The sequence below is a fragment of the Spea bombifrons genome, chromosome 9 (assembly GCF_027358695.1).
Source record: "Spea bombifrons isolate aSpeBom1 chromosome 9, aSpeBom1.2.pri, whole genome shotgun sequence".
Classification (NCBI taxonomy): Eukaryota; Metazoa; Chordata; class Amphibia; order Anura; family Pelobatidae; genus Spea; species Spea bombifrons.
This window is the reverse complement of record NC_071095.1, coordinates 30,192,202-30,213,573: the sequence shown is the minus strand read 5'-3', so window position 1 is coordinate 30,213,573 and position 21,372 is coordinate 30,192,202. Positions and strand designations below refer to the sequence as shown.

Genomic DNA, 21,372 nt, shown 5'->3' with positions numbered 1-21,372 from the left:
TGTGAAGTTTCAAACTAGATTCTCACATCATAGATATTTTTCAATATCCTAACAACGTTTCCACCTGTTATACCTATTTCTGACAGATCTCCCAGTAATTAACTGTAGTCTCTATAGCTAGGGAGAAATTTTAGTCCCCCCCCCCAGGGATCATAGTTTGCGTTACTGCCCATTTCTCAAGGCCCAGTCAAGGCAAAACCACCCTTTCTGGCTGCCAGAAATAGCAACTACGCATGAATAGAATAATCGTCAATACTCCAGCTGGATGCCTCTTAGTCATTCACTGTTATTAGCTTAAATTAGTTTACAGGATGGTGGCCAATTCCTTTTCCCCCTCATTCGAGGTTTGATATTTTGAAAGTAAATTCAGGTTTATCTAGAGACGTGTGAACTAGAAGTACCGTCGCTTACTTTCCACTTCTTTGGAATTCAACGCATCGAGTCTACCAAGGTCCAGACAAACACATCTGATTTACATCTGTACAAGAGAGCTTGGGGCCTTACGATGTCCTTCACTAATTGATACTTTTTCATCTCACAGTTCTCCTATTATTCTCTGTGCCAAAATTGAACTTGCGAGTGAACGAGAGGGTGGGGGGGGACACAAAGAGGGAGGTGGAGAAGTGTGGTAAACGCTTCTATGTCATGGATGCCTCTTCTTTATGTGATAAGGTTCAGCGACTCTCAGAAGGTTTCGCAGTTTGCTGTTCTTTATCAGATACTCCCAGTTCATTATGGTGGAATAAATGAACAATCCTGGAATTCACACCAGAAAAATAACACTAATTGGTCCCAAAGGTGAGTTTGGTTCCGTCAATGAAATCAAATATAGGACAGTGTCCCGCTGCTTGCTTCCTACATCATACCGTGCACGAGGGAGACCTCTAAATTACATACTATAATTGACATCAGATATCAAACCACATCAGTGAATATCTTTATTACCATCAAAATCATTCGCAAACAGAGCTTCCTCTGTGTTATTAAACAGAACTTGTTCTAGGTGTTGCTTCACTAATTAGGATGAGCCCGAGGAAGGAATCTGGGTCGTGTTAAATTAATTGGAATGAGCATGAAAATTAGCAGAGCAAACTGCATCAATTTTCTATAGACGGCATCCCTTTCACGCGGAGAGAAAAAATGGATATCACCAAGAATTAGCTAAAACCCTTTCAAGTGCCTGCCAACCCTGAGTTACGGCAGCCCGCAAATATCTGTAAGTGTACTGGGGGCACAGAGGGTATACCTTGTGGGGTACGGTGCCAAAGCCGCCAATCTTCCTGGAATAGACAAGTGGAAGTCATTAGGGATATATTAGTACCTGACTGTTATAGTTGGTGGAAAGACCTCTGTGAAAGATGTGATAAGGCTTTCATTCTTTGAAGTGCCAAATGATAAGGACCATGCTTGTGTTTGTTAGGCTGTGCATTAAAGCAGAGGAGGCCTCATCAGACGAGCTACAATGCACTCCTTCCAAGAAGAAACAAGGAAATCTTGATATTCTTACATAAAAGCCCTGTATACAATATATCAGAACAATCTTTCTACATGTACAGCCTGGAGCAGAATGCGGCACCTTGCAGACACGCCAAATCCCTGAACACAATGTCATTTTTGTGTCTGTCAGAGCACATATCATCGGTTGAATATTGGTTTTTTTCACGTTTCTTTCCCCAGCCAGGCCAGAAACATTTTTTTCAACAAATCCGTCCTGCTTTATTCCAAATCGTTGTTACAACTGGGGAAGTGGTTTCTAAGATGCCTAATTGGGCCACTAACAAAAGAATAGTAATTGTGGCTTAAAATCTAGTCTTCTACGGGCAACAATGTTGGAAAAACCATTAAGGTAAGCAATATGGTGGCACCATTCGCCTTACCGATCAGAAAGCAACCACTTCCACCACTTGTGTTTTTTCAATCTACCATTGAACCGAAAATAGTTCCATGTTTATCTCGTAAGCATACATCCTCGATTTGGTGTTCTATGACTGCTCGCCTCCCCATTTAACATGTTGGAATAAGTTGTACTTATCACGAAACAGCGGGGAGAGAGTAAACTTAATTCACAACCCCTGGAGAAGGGTGAAGGAAATTCTCAGAGCTCCTCATTATAGGAGCTGAAATGAACCTCACAGCGGCTTCTGTAACTGGAAAGATTAGACGAGTGATGGATCCTTCGTTTAAAATGCAGCTGTTTTATTCTGCTTTAGTAATTAATTCTTTTTCCGATAGCGTATTGATTAAGCGTAGACCCTGATATAGTTCAAACTGAAAATGATCTCTCGTGGCTGCAGTGATGTTGGAGGAGTCAATGAAAACTTCCTAGGATTCCAGCAGCCTCTCAGCTCAGCTCTGTCCAGGGAAGAGCAGTTTTTTGCTCATAAATTAGTCAGGCCATGTGCTGCCGGGCTGCTGTGTTAGCCTGTTAGCCGATCCCTGCTTTTGTCCTGACGCTTGCTGTCTTTTCAGCTTGCTCTCTTTTGTACTGTCACATTCCAAGTCACTAATGCAGCTGCTCTGAACTCCCACTAAAGGTACACAACCATTCCTACAAACCACATTCCTTTCTTTTTCCGCTTTCTCTTTTCTTTTTTCTTTTTTTTTTTTATTAACTTATATAGCCGCAACTTCCAGAGAAGCAGAAATCCGTGGGATGCCCCCCGGGACCCAACTAACAGAGAAAAAAAAATCAGTGCTTGGGTGTACGTTCAGTTTTATGCTAAGATTACAAAAAAGGAGAAGAAAAAAAAAATGGTGGAAAAAAAATCTTTAAACTCCTCTTCATGAAAATGCCCTTATGGGACAGAGCACGATGCCCTACATACTCAGCACTAATGCATAAATATCTCCTTAGTGTAAAATTAAGCATAAAACAAGACAGAGAGAGAGAGAGAGAACACCGAAAGTTAAAGGACTACTGTAAAGGGTATAGTGATGAATTTTTTACATTTCTATCTATGGAGAAATGTGCAGGTGAACCAAAAAAAAATAGGACTTGTATTAAGCAATAAAGAAACTCGCGGTAGCACCCCGGTCAATTATTTTGATTTCTAAGAGAAGGAATTCCGGTTAAGGCTGTTTGTCACCTTTTCGGAGTCTGGAAATCAGGAGTTTTCAAAATGACATGTAAATGAAGGAGCCAAGAAGTGAAAACTGATCCTCTGGAGACCTTCCCCAGTTTCCTGTCTCCTATGCATGTCTACCATGTTTCTGAATCCCCTCCAGACATAACCTGTGACCTCACCTTTGTCCCAAGGCTTTCGTAGCGTGTATGAAGAATCAGGTCCTTCTGGATCACACTGGTCTATCTAGAATCAAACACCCAGTATGTAGAGGGGTTATGTTGAAAGGGTCAAGCCGAAAAACAAAAGGTCTCTTAAGGTTATACGCAGAGTCAATGTTCCAGACTGGTCATCACAATGTTATTCTATACTTTGTGAATACTTAGTTAGTGTGATTAACCCTTTGCCATCCTGGACAACAACTTAAAAGCAGCGGTATCTCTAGCATATTTTCCTATTGAGAAGCCGCATTGACCTGCTCAAGCCATTTGCCGCCTCGAAGAAGAAATTATAAGATATGGGCTGCAATGCGCCCCACGGGAATGCGCGAGTACTTCAGTACCTTGAGATAACTACTGGAAAATGCAGAAATCTACGAAAACAGTAACGAACCAGTCTACCGGCAGTTTTGCAGGAGAAGTGGTTGGTTTAAAAGGGAAGAGGCAGATATCTCTATTTTTTATTTACGTCATCTCATCCCCAAACTGGAAAATCACACACATCTCGGCATATGACCTTAGGTCTGCCATTCCTTGTACTCGTACCCTTACTCTAAACCGGAGATCCATGAGCTTTATGAAAAAAAGAGTCATGGTTGCATGGGAGGGGAAATTTCGGACTTCTTCTTGACCATCAGTGGGCAGCCATGGGTTTCCACCTTATATTCCTCCATTATCAATTCACGGATGAACCCCACAATTGATTGCTGGAACGAGCAGGGAGAAATAAGCAGGAATCCTACGGTTTTTGAGAGTCCAGATGAATCTCAGACTCTACTCTTCCTGTTGCTTTTTTTTTTTCTTCTTTTTTTAAAGTGTTGATAAAATATTCAATACGAGAGTTTAAATGAGTTTAAAGCGGTGATCGTTTTGCAATCCTTTTAAAAAGTATGATTTGCAGAATCAACAATTCAAGAGACTTTTTAAAATGCTCAGCACATATAAATGCCGCCGGTTTTACTAAATAAATAAATAAATAAATAAAGGAGCGCATTAACTCCTACTTGCAATCAGCAGCCTCTTCCAGACACCAAAAAAACAGGAACAAAATGTTTAAAGCATATGTCAAGGTCCTTTTCCATTCCAGCCTGACAGTTACATCTCAATTACTATCACAAGTCAACATCTAAAATAAACACCTAGGTTATAAATCCTCGGCTCTGCCCCCTGCCACTTTCACTGCTCTGAATTGTTTCACAAATCAAATGCAAATCAGGTCGGACTGATGGAATGATGGAGAACGACTGCATACGTCTAACAGCAAAAAAAAAAAAATAACATTAAAACTAACAATGAGGTTAAGTTATATTGGTACAGAAGTAGAATAGGACCCTGCCCTTCTGAGCTTACAATCAATTAGAAGGTACAACTAAAATAAGTTATTGTTGCCTTATCTGATCCAAACATTGATTCTGGTACTGATACGTAAACATCCAACACTTCGTACACATCCATCCACGTAAGAACTTAAGAACCATCAGGAGTCAGACAAGAAATGGAGCACTGAGGATGGTCAATCAATCCATCACACGTTGTAGTAGAAGAGTACTATAGGTAATAACGGGATTAAATATTGAATGATAGGCCTTGTTATACGTTGTACCTTTTTCTGTCCGGTTCAGGCAATTAAGAACCAAAGAGAGATCCAACAGTTTCCTAAAGGGTCCATATTCTAGCAAAAGGATGAGGCTCGTGCTGCTAAACTTGGATGGTTCCCAACCGCGGTTAGACGGCCTGTCGTTGAGAGGAACGTACACTTAAGATCTAGGTAATTGATTGTAACCCAATCTACATGCATTAGAGAGAGCTCGGTTGGGCAGTGATTTAGTGGTTAGGGGAGATGCTTTGAACATTAGCAGCGCTGTAGGACCATGTCATTTGTAAAGTGACTGCAAAGCTTGTCTCTATAGGGCTGTAATTTTCATTGAATTTTTGAAAGGCGCAGGATACATGGCATCACTGGGCAGGTGGTAAAAAGACCGTATTAATTAATATTTAATTAAGGATGAGCTTGTATGGACAGGGTCAATGTAATGACTGAGAGCCAGTTGATTCTGTAATGACAAGAACAGGTGATTTGATGCAATTGGTTTCATGCGATTTGGCTTCATTCCCAATTGGAAAATAAAATAAAATGTCTGCCAAAACATGTTTGTTTTTTTCTTTTGGGTGGGGGGAGAGTGCGGTGGAGATGTGCTTGCATAGCGCTAAATAAATATATATGGAGTATAGGTATACAGTGTACTAGCCTACGCACTAAATCCACATGTTCCTACAGTCTAAACAAGGGCAGGATAGCGCTATATGTTACAAATATTCAAATCACGTTTCGCCATAAGCATTACAGCTTGCAGAAATTCATAGCACAAAGCAGAAACAGATTTTACTTTCTGTTTCTTGATGCTTAGATGAAATTTCTGGATTGTTTCTTGTTTATATAAACATTCCGTTTCAGGTTTTTTTTTTTTTCCGCCCCAGTTTAAACAGTATCACTCCACGAACCAGCTGCCCTAATAATAACAGTAGTAATCCTTAAAGAAAGAGAGTTTCTCCCAGCGTTGTAGATATGCCAGTTAACAGTATGGGGAAGAAATCCAATGAAAGAAAGGGTTAAGGAGGACAGTCTAGCTGATCTGAAAGAGTAAGGATAGGGTAATATGACAATGGCGACATTGGTTGATGTATGCCCGACTTCGATGTAATAGAACCTGGTAACCAAGTGACACAGGTGACCAAAGTCATTATGCCTCAGGAAGGCCCAAACATGGAAAGGTTCTTCTTCAAAAAGGATCAAGTCGGCCCCACATAAGGTCACCATGTTGGCTTTTATTGAAGAACAAACTCACCAGTGACGCATTATCTTAAAGCACCGTGAAGCTGGTCAGTTACAATGTGGCATCTCGTCTGCAAACTCGCCGTTTAGTGAATAAACTCCATAGAATGCAGAAGAGTAAGGTGGATTAAGAGTAGAGAAAGAGATGGTTTATTAGAACAGTATAGCTTGGCAGTCTATAAAGACATGTAAGAAAGAGAGCAATATTATATTTCACAACATTTGGTACCAGAATATGGAGGCGGGTAATACTCTTAGGAAAATAAAACCAGCGGTATCTTTAATGCTTTCAAAGGTACTTGTTGCAAGCTATTAATGGCTTTTAATATCAAAAAGTATATTAGCTGCTGGTAACTCAACTGCATTGGTAGAACTGCCTTCTCAGCACCCGCCGGTACATACTGGAGAAGACACAAGGTTCACAATGTTTTTTAGATCACTAAGCAATGGTAAGAAGATTGTGTTGAATGGTGAAGAATGGTCCTTCAAAACGACTGGAAGGGTTTAATGAATTCAGGAGGCAAAGCTTGTAAGGCTGGACCCACATTTTCATCAAAGTTAACTGTTTTAAGGAAAACAGAGGAGAAAAAAAGTCTCGTTACACGGACACCATCGCCTGCATGGCTACATTTCCATTTAGAGACGGCTTTATCGTTACTCCGAGCACGGTGACCCACAATGAACAGTGGGACGCAGAGAGTTTAACGGCAGACAGACTGGCCGGGGAAAGATTCCTTGCACAATCATTTCTGATGGGATGGAAGGTGCCTTTGGTTTGTGGGCAGAGGTGAGGTGAAAGGTTAAGTCAGCAGGGAATTTGGAAAACAAGGCAGACAAGTTGGTGTTGGGCTTGAGAGGAGACAGGAAGCCGCAGAAATCTCCTGAGAATCGGTGGTTGAACAAATAGAGAAACTGCAGGGGCAACACAGAGAATGAATGTCTCTCAAAATCACGACGCTTAAATTCCATGGGACAACCCCCCCTCCTTAATCACCAAAACGCAAAGTTATACAGGAAGTCCACAACTGTAAATATTTGCACTTATTTGCTATTGGAAGAGCCTAAAGAGAGGGGAATCTGGCCGTTTGTTTCTGCTCTGTGGAGCTTACGATCTAAGGGAGGATTTTCTATTAGAAAAGTTGGGCGAGAAGACCTCAAATTCCCTGCTTTAAACGTCGTCACGTATGCCTGGAAGACGAGGGAGAGATTCACTAATTCAGAGGGAAGGGCACTTTCTTGAAACAGGGTGCTCTCTACTAACTAGCTGGAGTGAGGGAATTGCAAACGTGGTCTTATTAATGAACAGGGTTTGTTCTTTCTTGTACCTGGGTGGGAATGCAATTCCCTCAGGGCTTCCCCATGTCCACACATGAAGGAGACATGTTAAGCCAAAATATACAATAGCACCCACACCACGAAGACTGACAGAAAGACGATCTGCCATGCTGGAAAGTAGCCAAAAGCTAAGAATTCCTACACATATTCCTTTTAAAAGGTTTATCTGGTAATAAAATGAAGGAAGCTGTAGAAATGCATCTTACTCCGTACCGCTCAGTACCATTCCACTAGAAAGCCATGCCTAATAAAAATCAAAACCACAGAGTATAAAGTTTGTGTTGAAGCTCTACATCTCGTACCAGGGCTTTTCTGTCCCACACAGCCGCTAGAAACATGTCTACTGTATCCTATTTTAGATGCAGAAGTAGATGTGAGGGATCGTCAGCAATACCTTGTACCGTAAAGCCACCGTGTACAGCGAAGATGAATTACCGCTATGTTTGGATGTATCAGACAAATAACACAGGGCAACAATGTGTGTTGTGACGACTCAGATCCATGTCGATTATATTGCTGTGTATATAATGCTGTATATTGGGAGTTATATAGATAAGTGATTCTGTTTCTCAAAGTCTTCTCATCAACATAACAACTAGTGAAATGGTCCAATTTATAGCAAGAACATCCCGTCGGTTCCTGTGGTGATAAGACCACTTTGAAATCAATGAACCGTCATCCCCGTGACATTCTTATAATTATGTGTACATGCCGCACAGTGTTTGGTACATACACACACATACAGCCGTGCATTAAGCTCTTTCTCTGTAATTACACGGCCATTGAAAGTTCCAGGGTGGTTTGTCCTATTATAATATGCCGAATGCTATCAAATAGTTAATATACATCTCTACCCCTAATCATGTATTATATTACTGTGCAGAATTATACGGTGTGACTCTGGGGTACAAGTGACAGAAGAGAGACGTGGGACCACAGCCTGTGCATTAGCCACGTCAGACCCCATATCAGGTAACAGGAAAGGGAACGAGTCGCCACAGGAACTGTGCCTTTAAGGAGAAGGGTGATGACAGCGACGTACAATAGGGCTATTCCTGAAATCCTCAAATAAAATGTCCTCTACCGAGCACTGCACGAAAGTTAAAACGCTCAAGAACCCATTCTTGCACTTAAACAAGGATCTATCAGCTCGCCTGCCTTCCCTCGGCTCTTTTATTTATTCGTGTAATAAAAAAAACTTTTAATGTGACAAATACGGTGTATTTAACCACAGCAATGCCATGGTGGTGGAAAACGCATCGCCTTTTGCATTACCCGTTATTATGGCACTCGGTGGGCTATCACCGTCCAGCGCAATCTTTCTATGGGCTGATTGAATATAGTAAGTTACTGCAAATAAATGTGGTTTTGGTGAAATTAATTATCTGCTGTCCACAAGCAGTAATGGAGGTGGACATGCAGCAGCTAAAATCTGTTTGGATCCCACGGGGTCCAGCCTACCAGCCCTATAACAGGAGACGAGGCACATACATTACGGTGCGTAAAGTGCCCCCTGAGATCCGACAATAAGTACTGAGGACGCAGCTAAAAAAGCCAGTACCAGGCCATAAAAAACTGCCCTCCTAGGGGTAATTCGCCATTCCCTAGGCTTGCAGATTCAGGACAGGGAACAGCTGTGTAATGGCAATAAAGGGTTGTATTGGGTCATACAAGGGATGGCAAGTAGGGTAACGATAATGGGCTTTTGCCTCAATAGCAAGGCTGTTAATGTACAGAAGAGCATATTTCATATGCATGTATAGAGCTGGAGGTGAAGCACATTAGTGTTCAGTACTGCAATGAAAAAAGTCAGGATTTCTAAAATCAAATATTCATAATGATGATTCATTGGAGAGTTTGTAATCTGAATCGCATGTGACCTTCAAAGAGATATTGTGAACTAGTGGAAGGGCAGAGAAAGGGACACCCCTGCCACAGGATAGTCGTAGACAGTTGACGCGATTGCCACCATCCACCCTGCTTCCTCCGCTCGCGTCCTGTGGACGTGTTCTTCGCTCAATGTATCGTTATCCTCCTCTTGCTGGAAGTGATAAGCATGGTGTCTGGGTCAGTCCTTCTTCCTATTTACTTCTTACTTCCCAATTTTCCATTGACCAAGTGCCATCTGACTTCAAGAATGTGAAATGATTAATGTCTGCCACCCACATCCTTCCTATTTCACCACCCAGATCCCATTCAAATAGGGACCCGTGTTTACTGATAGCCGGGGCTCCTCCTGTCTGTCCCCAAACTCATTAAATCCAGAATCATGGGACATATCATCTGATAACACGCTGCAGACAGAACGGTCACTGAGACCTAGCAACACTGTTTATTTACTTACTAAAGCACCAAGTTATGATATTTTCTAGTGTATATAACATACTAAGTTACACAGTGGGTTCCCACGCCAAACCTCTTAATGCATAGAAACCTTAATTTTCACTCTTGAATAACAGTAGTGATAATTCACAGGTTAATCAGGTATCTATTTGGTTTAATAGAGCTAACAGAACTAACTGCACAATCCATGGGTTAACATTGGTATTTAATAATAACATGATACGATTGTGTGTTAAGGTTACAAATCACCAATTACCAATAAACTACACAACAGACCAACCTTAAATATAATTGTCCACATTGATGTAAGAACAAACACATACACACATATACACACGTGCTTCCATCATGTGGTCTAATGGGTAAGCTCCTTTTCCATTGTGCATACTCTGCTTTGTCCCCAAAACAGTCCTCCAAAATGTGACTGGCATTAACCCTTTACTTAGCTAAGGTAGCATCCAAGACAAATTAAAAAATGTAAAGCAGAGGTGTCATAGCTGAGAAAACCCAAGCACAATGTCAGGATACAACCAACACGAGGCTTTCCTAAGAAATAGAAATGCAATAACGTTGCTGATGAGATTATGATTGATCCTGCTGTTCATTTGTTACTTGCCTACAAACATTCTAGCTAATTGTCAACCCTTCTTGCACCCTGTGGTTGGCATACCTGAACTCGGGAAAACACATCCACCCAGTATTGGTGGTTTAAATCCATTTGGGTGTTAACTTTGTGATGGAAATATCATGCCTAGGCGACCTCTGGTATTTCCAAACTATCTGAAGCACATTCAATTTAGAAGTTGAGGGAGGCAAGTTGAGCATCTTGGGATGTCTGACCAGAGGCCCCTCGAGACTACCTAAAGATATCCAAAAGCATGTTCAGACTAAACTGACCATGGGCTTGCACTTAAGAACTAATAGAGACTATAACATAATTACTCGCACTCTATTTTAGAACCGAGAACCAGAGAATTTGCATCAAGGGCTGATCATGTTATTTTACGTCCTGGATGCCAGCCAAACATGTCTGTTAGGAGCTTTGTAAGCCGAGAGACTCGCAGAAGCTTCAAACAGCCACAGGAGCAATCCCGTAAATCTAGGGAATATGGAGACCAAGCAGAGCGGGATTCATCTGAAAATGCTGTGCATTAACCATACTCCCACCCCTCCACCCCCTGAACACATGAATAATTTACCCTCTCTTATGCTAATGGGATCATGAAAGTCTCCCTCCGCCTTTAATGCATCTATTCTCAGCTTTTAGTAACTGACCCCACCCGGGAAAAGTACAAGAGCGTCCGCTCTCCTCGAAAGAGTAGCACCAGGGGAGTATCAATGACTGCGGGCAGGGTATGAAAACATGCATCTTCACCGTAGGGTAGTACATGTCAAACACAGTCGCTCTGCGAGGGTGATAAAAAAGAGGGCAACGTGATGCACACAAACCAAAGTCTGGAACGGGTGCCAAGATAAGGAGACATGCAGTACTACCCCTCCATTGACCCAAAACACATTCTCTGCAACCTACGACACACACATAGTGCTACTCCCTTCATAGACACTTATCTAGGGTGGCCTGTATATCTCCCATGAATCGTGCCTTCTTTACATATTTAATAGGGCAGTTCTTAGTTTTAAACATCAGTATGGCTTGATGAGCATAAGACTTTTTTCCCAGTTGCCCATCAGGAGACATGATCCATCACTTCTTGTATTACCGCAACATTCTAGAACCTTTGTCATAGCTAGAGCAGCATATTCTCCTATACTTTAGTCCAAGAAATGCTGTTCTTAGAAGCATATGGATTCATTTATAAAGAGCAATTTTGGTGCAATCTCCTACGGTTAGTGTGATGCATAGGCAACTGCACCACCTCAACCACTTGACACCATATTACAGCCGCCTTGATGTTTAATCTGATTGGAATCCATGCCAATTTAACGAATGCTCCTTTGTTTTTAATAATATAGATCTTAATAATGGACCAAAGTCTGGTTGAGTGTACAACACAAAATCGTGCCCATGAAAAACATATTTATTGCACACTTAAAGGGCAGGATATTTAACCTCTCCGCCCGTAATAATTGTCCGAATCCAGGAAGTTGATTCATGGCCGGAAGTCCAGACATAAGGAAGTGTAAGAGTTGTTAAATTATACAAAGGCAGGATCACCAAACACCTTTGAGGTTCGGCAACCCTGAATCACATCGCTGCCAAGTACCAAGTACCTGGAGCTGTGCCTACAGATAGCAGATATTAGACCAATCTTGTTTTAAGAGCAAAAAAATTTCCAACTGCTTCGTCACTTTAAAGGAACCCTACGCCTAAAATACAAATGTATAAATTTCACACCATATACATTTGTAACTAATAAAAAAAAAAAGTGTAAAAGTTCCAGAACACTTTATACAAGGACAAATATATCATTCAAATTTGGTTAGAAATACCAATAACAAAATACCAAAACAGTGAAATCTCTGTTAAGCCTATAGAAGTCTATAGAACGCCTCTATCCCAGGTCTAAACTAGGATTTGCGCCATTCTTTATCTTACTTTGTTGCCACTAACTAATCCATTTTTGGGTCAACAAGCACATTCTTTTAAAGTTTGTCGTTTAGTTCTCGCTCGCTACAAAAAAAGCAAAAAGGTTGTGGCTTTCACAAGGAATATAATGTTAAAATGTGCTGTTGGTCTGATAAGAATCCCTGCTAGGCCGCATCCTTGGCTTTCAGAGGAATTTAATAATCTCGAGTGATGAAAACGTCTGGTGAAAGTGTTGTTGTTTGGAGGAACGCGGCTCCCCTGACCTGTGTCCGTCGAGCCCTGGGTTAAGGCAGAGCAAAAATCACTAGGCCGCAAACAGCTGTCTGACAAAGCTATGAAGCAGCGGGGAATGTGACCGCTTTATTGTTTATCTTTTGTTTATGGGGCTACATTCAGGTTTAATTATACCTTTAAATTAGGGTCTAACAGGCGGCAAGAGAATTCTCTTTCCACAAAAGGAAAAAAAGGGTCTGGGTTTTAACAATACACGGGTTTCCAAGTAACTTAACATATAGAATTGGAGAATGTTTCAGTCGCTGGGGCGGTTTCTTTACGCACTTTACGGTTTAATTCCATATAAATTACGCTAAAGAGAACTTTTCTAGCTTATGGTGATGTGCTTTACCCCTCCGTAATAAAAAAAAACATCATACATTAAACACTAACAGGCTATGCGTATCTGTATATCAGCCTATATAATCAGTATTTAACTTATCAGTCTACAAACAACTGAGCCTGTCCTGATTATCCAAATATAGGAGATCGCATTACATAGAAACCTAGTACTGGACGAGCCTGTCCTGATAATCTGCACATAAGAGGATCACACTACATTACATAGAAACCTAGCACTGGATGAGCCTGTCCTGATAATCTGCGGAAAGGATATCACACTACATTATAGAAACCCAGCAGTGGCTGAGCCTGTCCTGATGTTCCATATTGAGCAGAAACCTACATCACTAAATCGTTCCATTGTTCAGGTTTAATAACGCTACAGAAAGCTAGAGTGTCATTCCGTGTTATTACATCGTAAATGTTATGGAGCAACAAAGGGAAAAAGTGTCTTTTTATTGTGAAAACAGAATTTCTGTGTGTTTATGATTCATTTTCTCTAAGTGATAATATAACGGTATCTATGGACATTTTTAAATAATTATTTCTTGCAGCTTTAGGGCTAAAAGGCATACTGTATATCCACACATTGTGCCGTGCAATGGTGTGGTCGGCTAACCTGCGCTGTCTCTAGAAAAGGTGCGCACAGCAGCCGTCTTATTCTATACATTTATTTTACATTTTCCCATAGGCAGATCTCATGAAAGGTGCGTGAATAGTATATATTGGTGAGTCTGCTTTTCACTCAGAGTGGGATGGAACGCGTAAAGAAAGCCAGCTGTTTGCATTTAGGTAATGGTGGTGGGTCCATCGTCGAAGGGTGTCTCTTGCTCTATCTCCTGCTAGCGGGAAAGGGTTCTGCAGTTTTGTGCCCCGGCCTGTCTAGGAATTCAATCTATGTCCAAGCTCGGGCTTTTTCTACTGTTCAGATGTGTTAACTATTGCGATCCCAAAGAAGGATGGGTTTAGAGCTCCTATTGCCCTAGCCTACTTAGCTGTGGAACCCCAACCTCCCTTTTTGGCTAGATTTCCCTTAAGCTATGGGGTCTCTAAAGAAGCACCACTTATTAGCTGCGAGAACCATAGAGAAACATTTGCTAAATGAGACGAAAGCTCTGAAATGTCTTTGGACAGCAATTGTTAACTGTGGCAGTGGGTAGTCAGCCTCCCCTAACTCCTAAGGCACCCCTAAGCTACCCTCGCTGAAAATCCTGTTTCTCAAGAAATTTTTTCCTTGGCGTACAAAAGCTGACAATCAAAGCTGCCAAAGCTGTGCTGGACACATTGCAAAGGTACTTAAAGGGTTAACAGGAGAAACAGCATTTGCAACCACATATTCAAAATGAAGACTCAAAATAACTCAAAAACCATCCCATTCCCTGTTCTTCCAAAAATTCAGGCACAGGAACTCTCAGGTTTCCCCCTGAGTCTCAGGGTAAAGGGGCAGTTTCTCAGGGACACACAGTCTAGAGCTGACTTCTTCTTCATGCTACTAGTATGTTATGGTTGATATCCCTGCTTGAATGCAGGTGACTCAATGAACTTTATCTTGAAATAATAAGTCAAGGCTTAAAGTTATTTTGGCGAACCACTACGCAGAGTCTTCACCGTGGGGCTATTAAAGGGTTAATCTTTCAAGAGTCTCAGGGTCAGCTCATTTAGAAAGGGTATGACCATGTGGGGTCTGGAAAAGGGCAGACTGGGTGGGTCTTATCTGTTGTAACACGCTATACACATGATACGAGTTTATCCGAAACAGGAAAAAAAGCCCCAAATATTTACCCGATCTTTAGAGCCGCCCAGACAATTGTGTCAAGTAGAGGAACAAAAGTGCAGAGAAGGGTTTTTAACGGCACCGATGGGGCAAGAGGCACTTTGTACCCCATAATCAATTATTATTATTATCATTAGTAGTTGGTACATAGTTCGAGCGAATACTTAATGGTGAGGAACTGGTGTGTGAATAACGTGCTGGAATCTCGCGTAATCCAAGTGCGAAGGTTTTAGGCAGTTATGCAGAAAATATTCTTGAGAGTAAAGAATTTTTATCAGAAGCTAATACCAACAAGCAAAATTCACCATAAATCATTATTACGGAGTATCGTCTGTATACACATTTCTGTATAAACAGTGTCACGTAGTTAACAAAGCGAACCGAAATGGTTGAAAAGGGAGAGAGAAAAAAAAAATAGCTAAATTATTATGTCTGACTGCATAGAATTTGGTACTCTGTAAGCAAATCGTCCTGGTTTAATTGAGTTATAACATAAAAAGTACTTTAAAAATAAGACAATTTGATCTATACGTTTTGGTAATCAATGTATGTCCAAAAAATATATATATATATATTTCTATGGAGTACGTCTCAGAGGTGTATTGGTGATAAGGATTCCTGCGCATTCACAATAAGCTGATCAAGTGCATTTTGGGTAGACACAAAAATTGTTAATGGTGTAATCTACAGATCATTTTCCTGTCATCAGAGGAGGCTTTTTTATTTAAAAATAAAAGCATTTCATAGAAATATGTGTTTATATTTATTAATATACGTATTATTATATTGCTTTCAAGGAGCATAAGTGTAAACACGCAAACTCATGTTCCTTGGAAGCAATATAATAATAAATATAATACAGACAACATAACTGCGTCTGGGATGTCTAATGCCAGTCTTCAAAAGAAACGCAGACAGTTTTGGTACCATAATTGTATTTTTTTTCATGTGTGTATTTTATATATATATATATATATTATGTAGTTATTACTGTACGTGTTGGGCTTCATTTATAAAAGACTCTCCTGCTATGCTTCATAAATTTGAAGTTTTAATGATTGATCTGGCAGCCACTTGCGCAGCGCTCAAAAATAAAATCTTGACATTCTAGGCTCATTGTTCACCTTTTTGCTTTGTTACATTTTTCACCCGTCTGCTTTGTTACTGCTCTGTATTAAATAATGTCATGGGCAATGCATTCTGGGAGCTGTAGTTCACATAACATGGAGTTCTGTGGCGTGACATATTTACTATTCTTAAAGCGTTTTGTCTGGAATTTTTGCATGAGAACAGGGCATATGATTAATCTCTCTGCTTTCGCTTAATGACATCACACTGTTGTGATCCCTCTTGATAGCTTTGGCATGTTAAAATCTATGGACCACTTTGTGAAAACTAGAGACTTTCTTAATAAGGCACTGATCTGATGAGCCAGTTTGTGCTATAATGGTTCCCAGTAGCTTGCAACATAAGGTAATATTCAAATCATGTTCAGGAGGGCTGAGGAGGAGGACTATTCCAAGAATACAAAAACCCAACACATGCTAGAATGACGCATATAATAAAAAAAAATACTCAGTATCACTACTCGAGACACAATGCTCTAGACAGACTTAGTTTACTCTTCAAACAAACCAACCCAGTAGACAGGTTCCACTGATGGTGAGTGGTCACCATCGTTCCAGACAACGTGGTCCACAAAAAGAGCTTCTGTGCTGAGGACAGGCGTCTTAGCTCTACAGGTTCTAATGAAAGTCCATTAGAGTCTCACAGAGCTCAGAAATGGTATCCAAGAGATTCCACACACTGCTCAGAGCGGTCACAAAGGTTCCAATAACTGAACACAGTTTCCAGGTGTTTAGTTTTATGGGGAATTCCAGATAACATTTAAATACAGCACCAAAGGAATACCAACACAGCTCAGAGAGAAAGTCCCCGGAGCCACAACTATTCCATGCCCAACTTGCTCTAATACAGGATTCATGGAAGGCAGTTCCTAACTTCTCAGGTAAAAAAAAAAAAGAGGGAAAAGAAAGGGCCAACATCGTTGAGTCTCATGGTATCAGAGAAGGTTGAAGCGACTAAGAAAGTTATATTTAATGTAGCCTGAAGAAGATTATATAATATGAAAAACTATACGTTGGATATTGCTTGCTAAACCATTGTCACAAAGCCTCGGCCTTTAGAGTTTATCAATATCAGATACAGAATAGAATGTAAAAATGCAGGTTCGGGAAACACATTGACATAAATCCAATGTTCTTCCTGATGATTGGATCTCTTTAAAATGAAACTACAGACCACATGGTTCTGCACATTACGGTCTTATGAGAACCACCTGATGGTACCAAACATTTCATACAGGTAGAAAGAAATGTTAAATACCTTGTTCACTGCTGTTGTCTCCACTCTGGGAGGCATGCCCACCACTTGAGGGTCCCGGCGTGCCTGCAGAATGCGTGGACACTGCATCATCATGATCTCTCCATGATGCTGGGTTCTGATGGGCCCATGGCAAATGGAAGAAGGAAGGATGATTGTGGACAAGGAAATGTTTCAATTGAAAGAAAAGAGAAGAGAAGAAAACGTTACTGAAGAAAAAACAATTTTCTTGTCCATTAATTGTCTAAACCAAGTTATAAATAAACAAGTACGTCTTATGCTATATAAAATATGACCGCTGGTATTGCACACAATGAAATGTTCATTGTCAGGACACGCTAGGATTGCCATATGTCTACAGGACTGGTCCAAGATTTTCTAGCACCCTAGGTGCTATGTCTAGAGGCTCTAATCCTGCATGCAGTTCCCTTCTCACATAGTAAAGAACCTCAAGGTGGTGTCCCAACTAGCTCAGAACTCTAGTCAGCTGCCTAGGATATATAAAAGATAAGGCCATCCTGGAACATATGCATAATTCAGAAAGCAACCTGAGTTTTTGTGGATGTGGCTTTAGAAATACAGCTATCAAGTTCTATGATATACCAAAAAGAGAGGAACCCCTGGTAATATTACAGCGTATGAAGCCCTGGATCAATAAAAAGCAAAGCATGGTCATTATCAGTGTATTTACCAATTAAGTCTTTACAGTAGGTGCCTGTATCTTCTCATTCCAGAAGACCATATGGCCAAGTGGTGATGTTTTGCCAGCCACTTACTTGTCCTAGAAGTGTTTCTATGGGACCATTTGGTGATATAGTTACCAGATGGTAACCAAACTCCTGCTGTGCCACATTTGACGTCACAGAGATGTATAAGTGTAGCAAATGCCGAACATATCCTGGCAGGAAGAATTTCCCTTCTGCAGAGGTATGGTCATTCTTTCTAAAGGAACCACATGAACTTAACATTCTTTTTAGATTCTCAGCATTAACTCTGAACCTCAGGAACAACAAGGAGAACATGAGAGAGACTCTAAAACTGCTCCACAATATGGCCAATATGTAAGTGCCAATACATGAGGCACTAGTTGTTACAAGTTTGCTAGCAAATGTAAAAAGAAATTATAATAATTCAAGGCACTTAATCTAAATATTGCTTTGATTTGTGTGATGACAAAGCCCAAGATAGGTCTGTCCACCTAGTCTTAAACAACCATATATACAGTTTTCTGTAGAAGTTTTGAAGTCTATTTTGCACGGACTCTAATGCAGTTACTCCCAATTGCTTCAACAGGATGACAGGATGCTGGAGGCATGTACTTAAGTATGCTGGAGGCAGCTGGGGAAGGGGAGTATTTGGGAGACTAGATTGTCCTTTTTAGGTTTAGGAGGAAATACAAATATGTGGAAGATGTGTGGATGATACTCAAAAGCTCGAGCTTGACTGAACAATTAAGATTAATAGAATTTGGGTCAGGAGACACTGTCTCCAAAAGCAGGACCATGGAGCAAGGTGGGATTCCTAAAGCCAATGAAACTGTTGGTTTATGTGTTAATAACCCTTGTGAATTAATGCACCATCACACGCTGTGTCCCACCTCCCACTGTCTGTGAACACAATGCCTTACACTTCAAAGTTTGCCGTTATATAGAACAAGAAGTACACCGGCATCTTCTCTACCTGCCTTTAAAGGAAATTGATAATGAGAGGATATTAGAGAGGATATTACCTGTCTGACAGTTCAGAGATCTAAAAACTAGTATGTATTTTTAATATGCTCGTATGATATGAATATGTTTGATAGCAGAGCAAAGGTCTTAATCACTAAGCATGGGGTTCTGCTGAGTTGGTGTTCAAGATGCTGCTATAGTCGGCAAAATTAACAACTGTTAACAAAGGTGCTGGGCAGAAGAAACTGTGAGATCCCAGATTCATTCTTTATACATGGGCCCTTCAGAAATTATTAAAGACTGGAGTTGGCCATTACTGCCACGAAGATTACTTATTTCTAGGATTGTAAATAGGTAAAAAAGGCGGTATTTATGATGTGAGACCCAGGGGTAAGACCCCTGCAGAGAGAAACAAGGTTCTATCCCACAAAGACACAGGGTCAAGAACCCAGTTAACAGCTGTAAACTTGGTTCTTTAGTATGTTAAATTGAGGTTAAGGTATATAAAAAAGCATTTTCTCTCCGATTTTATTCAGTATCTTCAGGGGTTGACTTTATTTGCCAATCAACAAACCACTGTTAGCATTTCAGGAGTTTAGAAAGTACCTTTTGAAATAATCTATTTCTAGTGTTCCCATGGAAATGCAAGAAACTCATAGCAGAATAACAGAAAACACATATTTTAACCTGTCTACTGCCAGATGAGCATTCAGAACTCTGCAGAACTATAATTATGTTGTCCTGACAAAGCAAAGATAATAGGTAGGACGTTTCTGCTGTTCCCTCACAATTTGAGACATAGTTATCAAGGAACAATTAAATTAATCTTACATTATTATCTTATCTTTCTGGTGCTGACAGGGATATATGTACTTTTAACAGGGCCGGAGTGATGAACACGAGGAGGCCCCGGCACTTTAAGGCCAGCAGCGGCCTCATAACTTAGGCGCGGCCAACGGATGTATACGCTTGGCTGCACATCATGTTTTATGCTCATGTAGCGTGCAGATCGAGTGAGTATGGGTTGCCTGATGGCCAGGCCAGGCTAGGCTTCACTGCTACAATTTATACTGAAGCTGACAATAAGACACCCTAAAAGTAGACAGTATTTCTCCCAGTATTCTGTTCCTTCTCGACCTCACTGGATCTCTCACTGTAAATGTTCCATAAGGGTATTGTCACACCCCATCCAGGCCACAGAGCTGCATATCTCTGGTTTCCCCTGTCTCGCTACAATCCATTCCTGGATTTCCTTATGCTCTTGAACTTCTGGTTCTTTGCTTCCAGTCCTGCTCTTTGCTTCAGCTTCTGTTTCCTTTATAAGGTGCACCCCACCCGTTTGTTCTGTTTGTCTCAGTCAGCAGTCTATAGGTATGTCTTTCTCTGATATGTGTTAAGATTCAAGGTTTAGTTTGTTTATTAGTAATTCAGTAGGCAGGGTTTAGTGTTAGGACCCACCAATATATTGGAGTACTTTGGTGTAGTGGTGGGCTAAGCATGCTATGGCCATAATATGTAAAGAAATCTCCAATCTTATATAAAATATATATATATCAAATATATATGTACCTTCCACTGCATGCCCCCAATTAAAAAGCCTCCTTAGACACATAATAGACTGGGAATCATGTAGTGGGACTCTTAATCATTTAGGATACAAATGTGTCTTTCCTGCTTCCCTCTAATTGTATTAAAGAGCAGAGTTTCCAGGTGAAAAGCTGAGAATATTGAGAAGCCTAACACAAAGGGGATGAAAAAGACATCCAAGAAGCAAGATCCCCTGGGAAGGCATTTTCTATTTGTCGGGCCGCAGCCCCGCAGCTGATAATGCAAGTTGTAATTAATATAAAAGCAGGAGACAATATGGGAAGAGCTTGTACTTGCACGGCCACAAGAGATCTCTGTGCCTAGAATGTGCTTCTCATTTACACACCAGCCTGCCCCGCAAAATGCTACTTTATCAGTCTCTCCCTAGGAAGGCTCAGGAATTGATTTAGAAACACCGTTGGATTTTGCTAAACCTACAAAACCTTGAGTGAATTTAGTATGATCTTAAAATAAAATGCACACATTATCCATTAAAATATACATATATATGGAAAATGTGTGTGTGTGTGTATACTTGTGTATGCGGATATATATTATATATATATATATATATATATATATATATTTAATATATATTTAATATATAAAAATAAACGTAAATGTCATTTCAAGAGATGGATGAAAATAATTTGAATAGCAAAAAGCAATGTTTTTTGTCCCATTAGGGACAGTTGTCAAGATTTCAATAAAGGCCCCCGATGGAAATAAAAAACAGTCTTACATTATATGTTATTTAATATACATAGTTTGTTCTTTTATCTCTCTTATTCTAGCTCAGCACCTTCCCTTTTGTTGAGCGATACATCAAATCTTCCATGTTAAAAAAAAAATTGCTTTTTCATAAAAATGAGAGCGCTCGCGGTCGGTATGTACTCATCCCAATCTGCATAATCCTTAAATGAAATGTATGTAGCCAGGCGCAGAATTCAGCTGGTACAGAGAGCATTGCTGTCCATCGTTGCCTAGACTGCACTGAGCATGAGG

At 40.5% G+C, this 21,372-nt stretch overlaps 1 protein-coding gene across 6 annotated transcripts in view; it reads right to left on the bottom strand.

Annotated features, from left to right (window-relative positions):
- MEIS2 (Meis homeobox 2) overlaps positions 1 to 21,372 on the bottom strand; it is an 82,832-nt gene that overhangs the window by 47,599 nt on the left and 13,861 nt on the right. For all 6 annotated transcript variants that reach the window (XM_053475639.1, XM_053475641.1, XM_053475640.1 and 3 more), the window contains exon 7: positions 17,114 to 17,228. In XM_053475639.1, the coding sequence (XP_053331614.1) occupies positions 17,114 to 17,228 (115 nt within the window). The remainder of the gene's footprint in view (positions 1 to 17,113; positions 17,229 to 21,372) is intronic.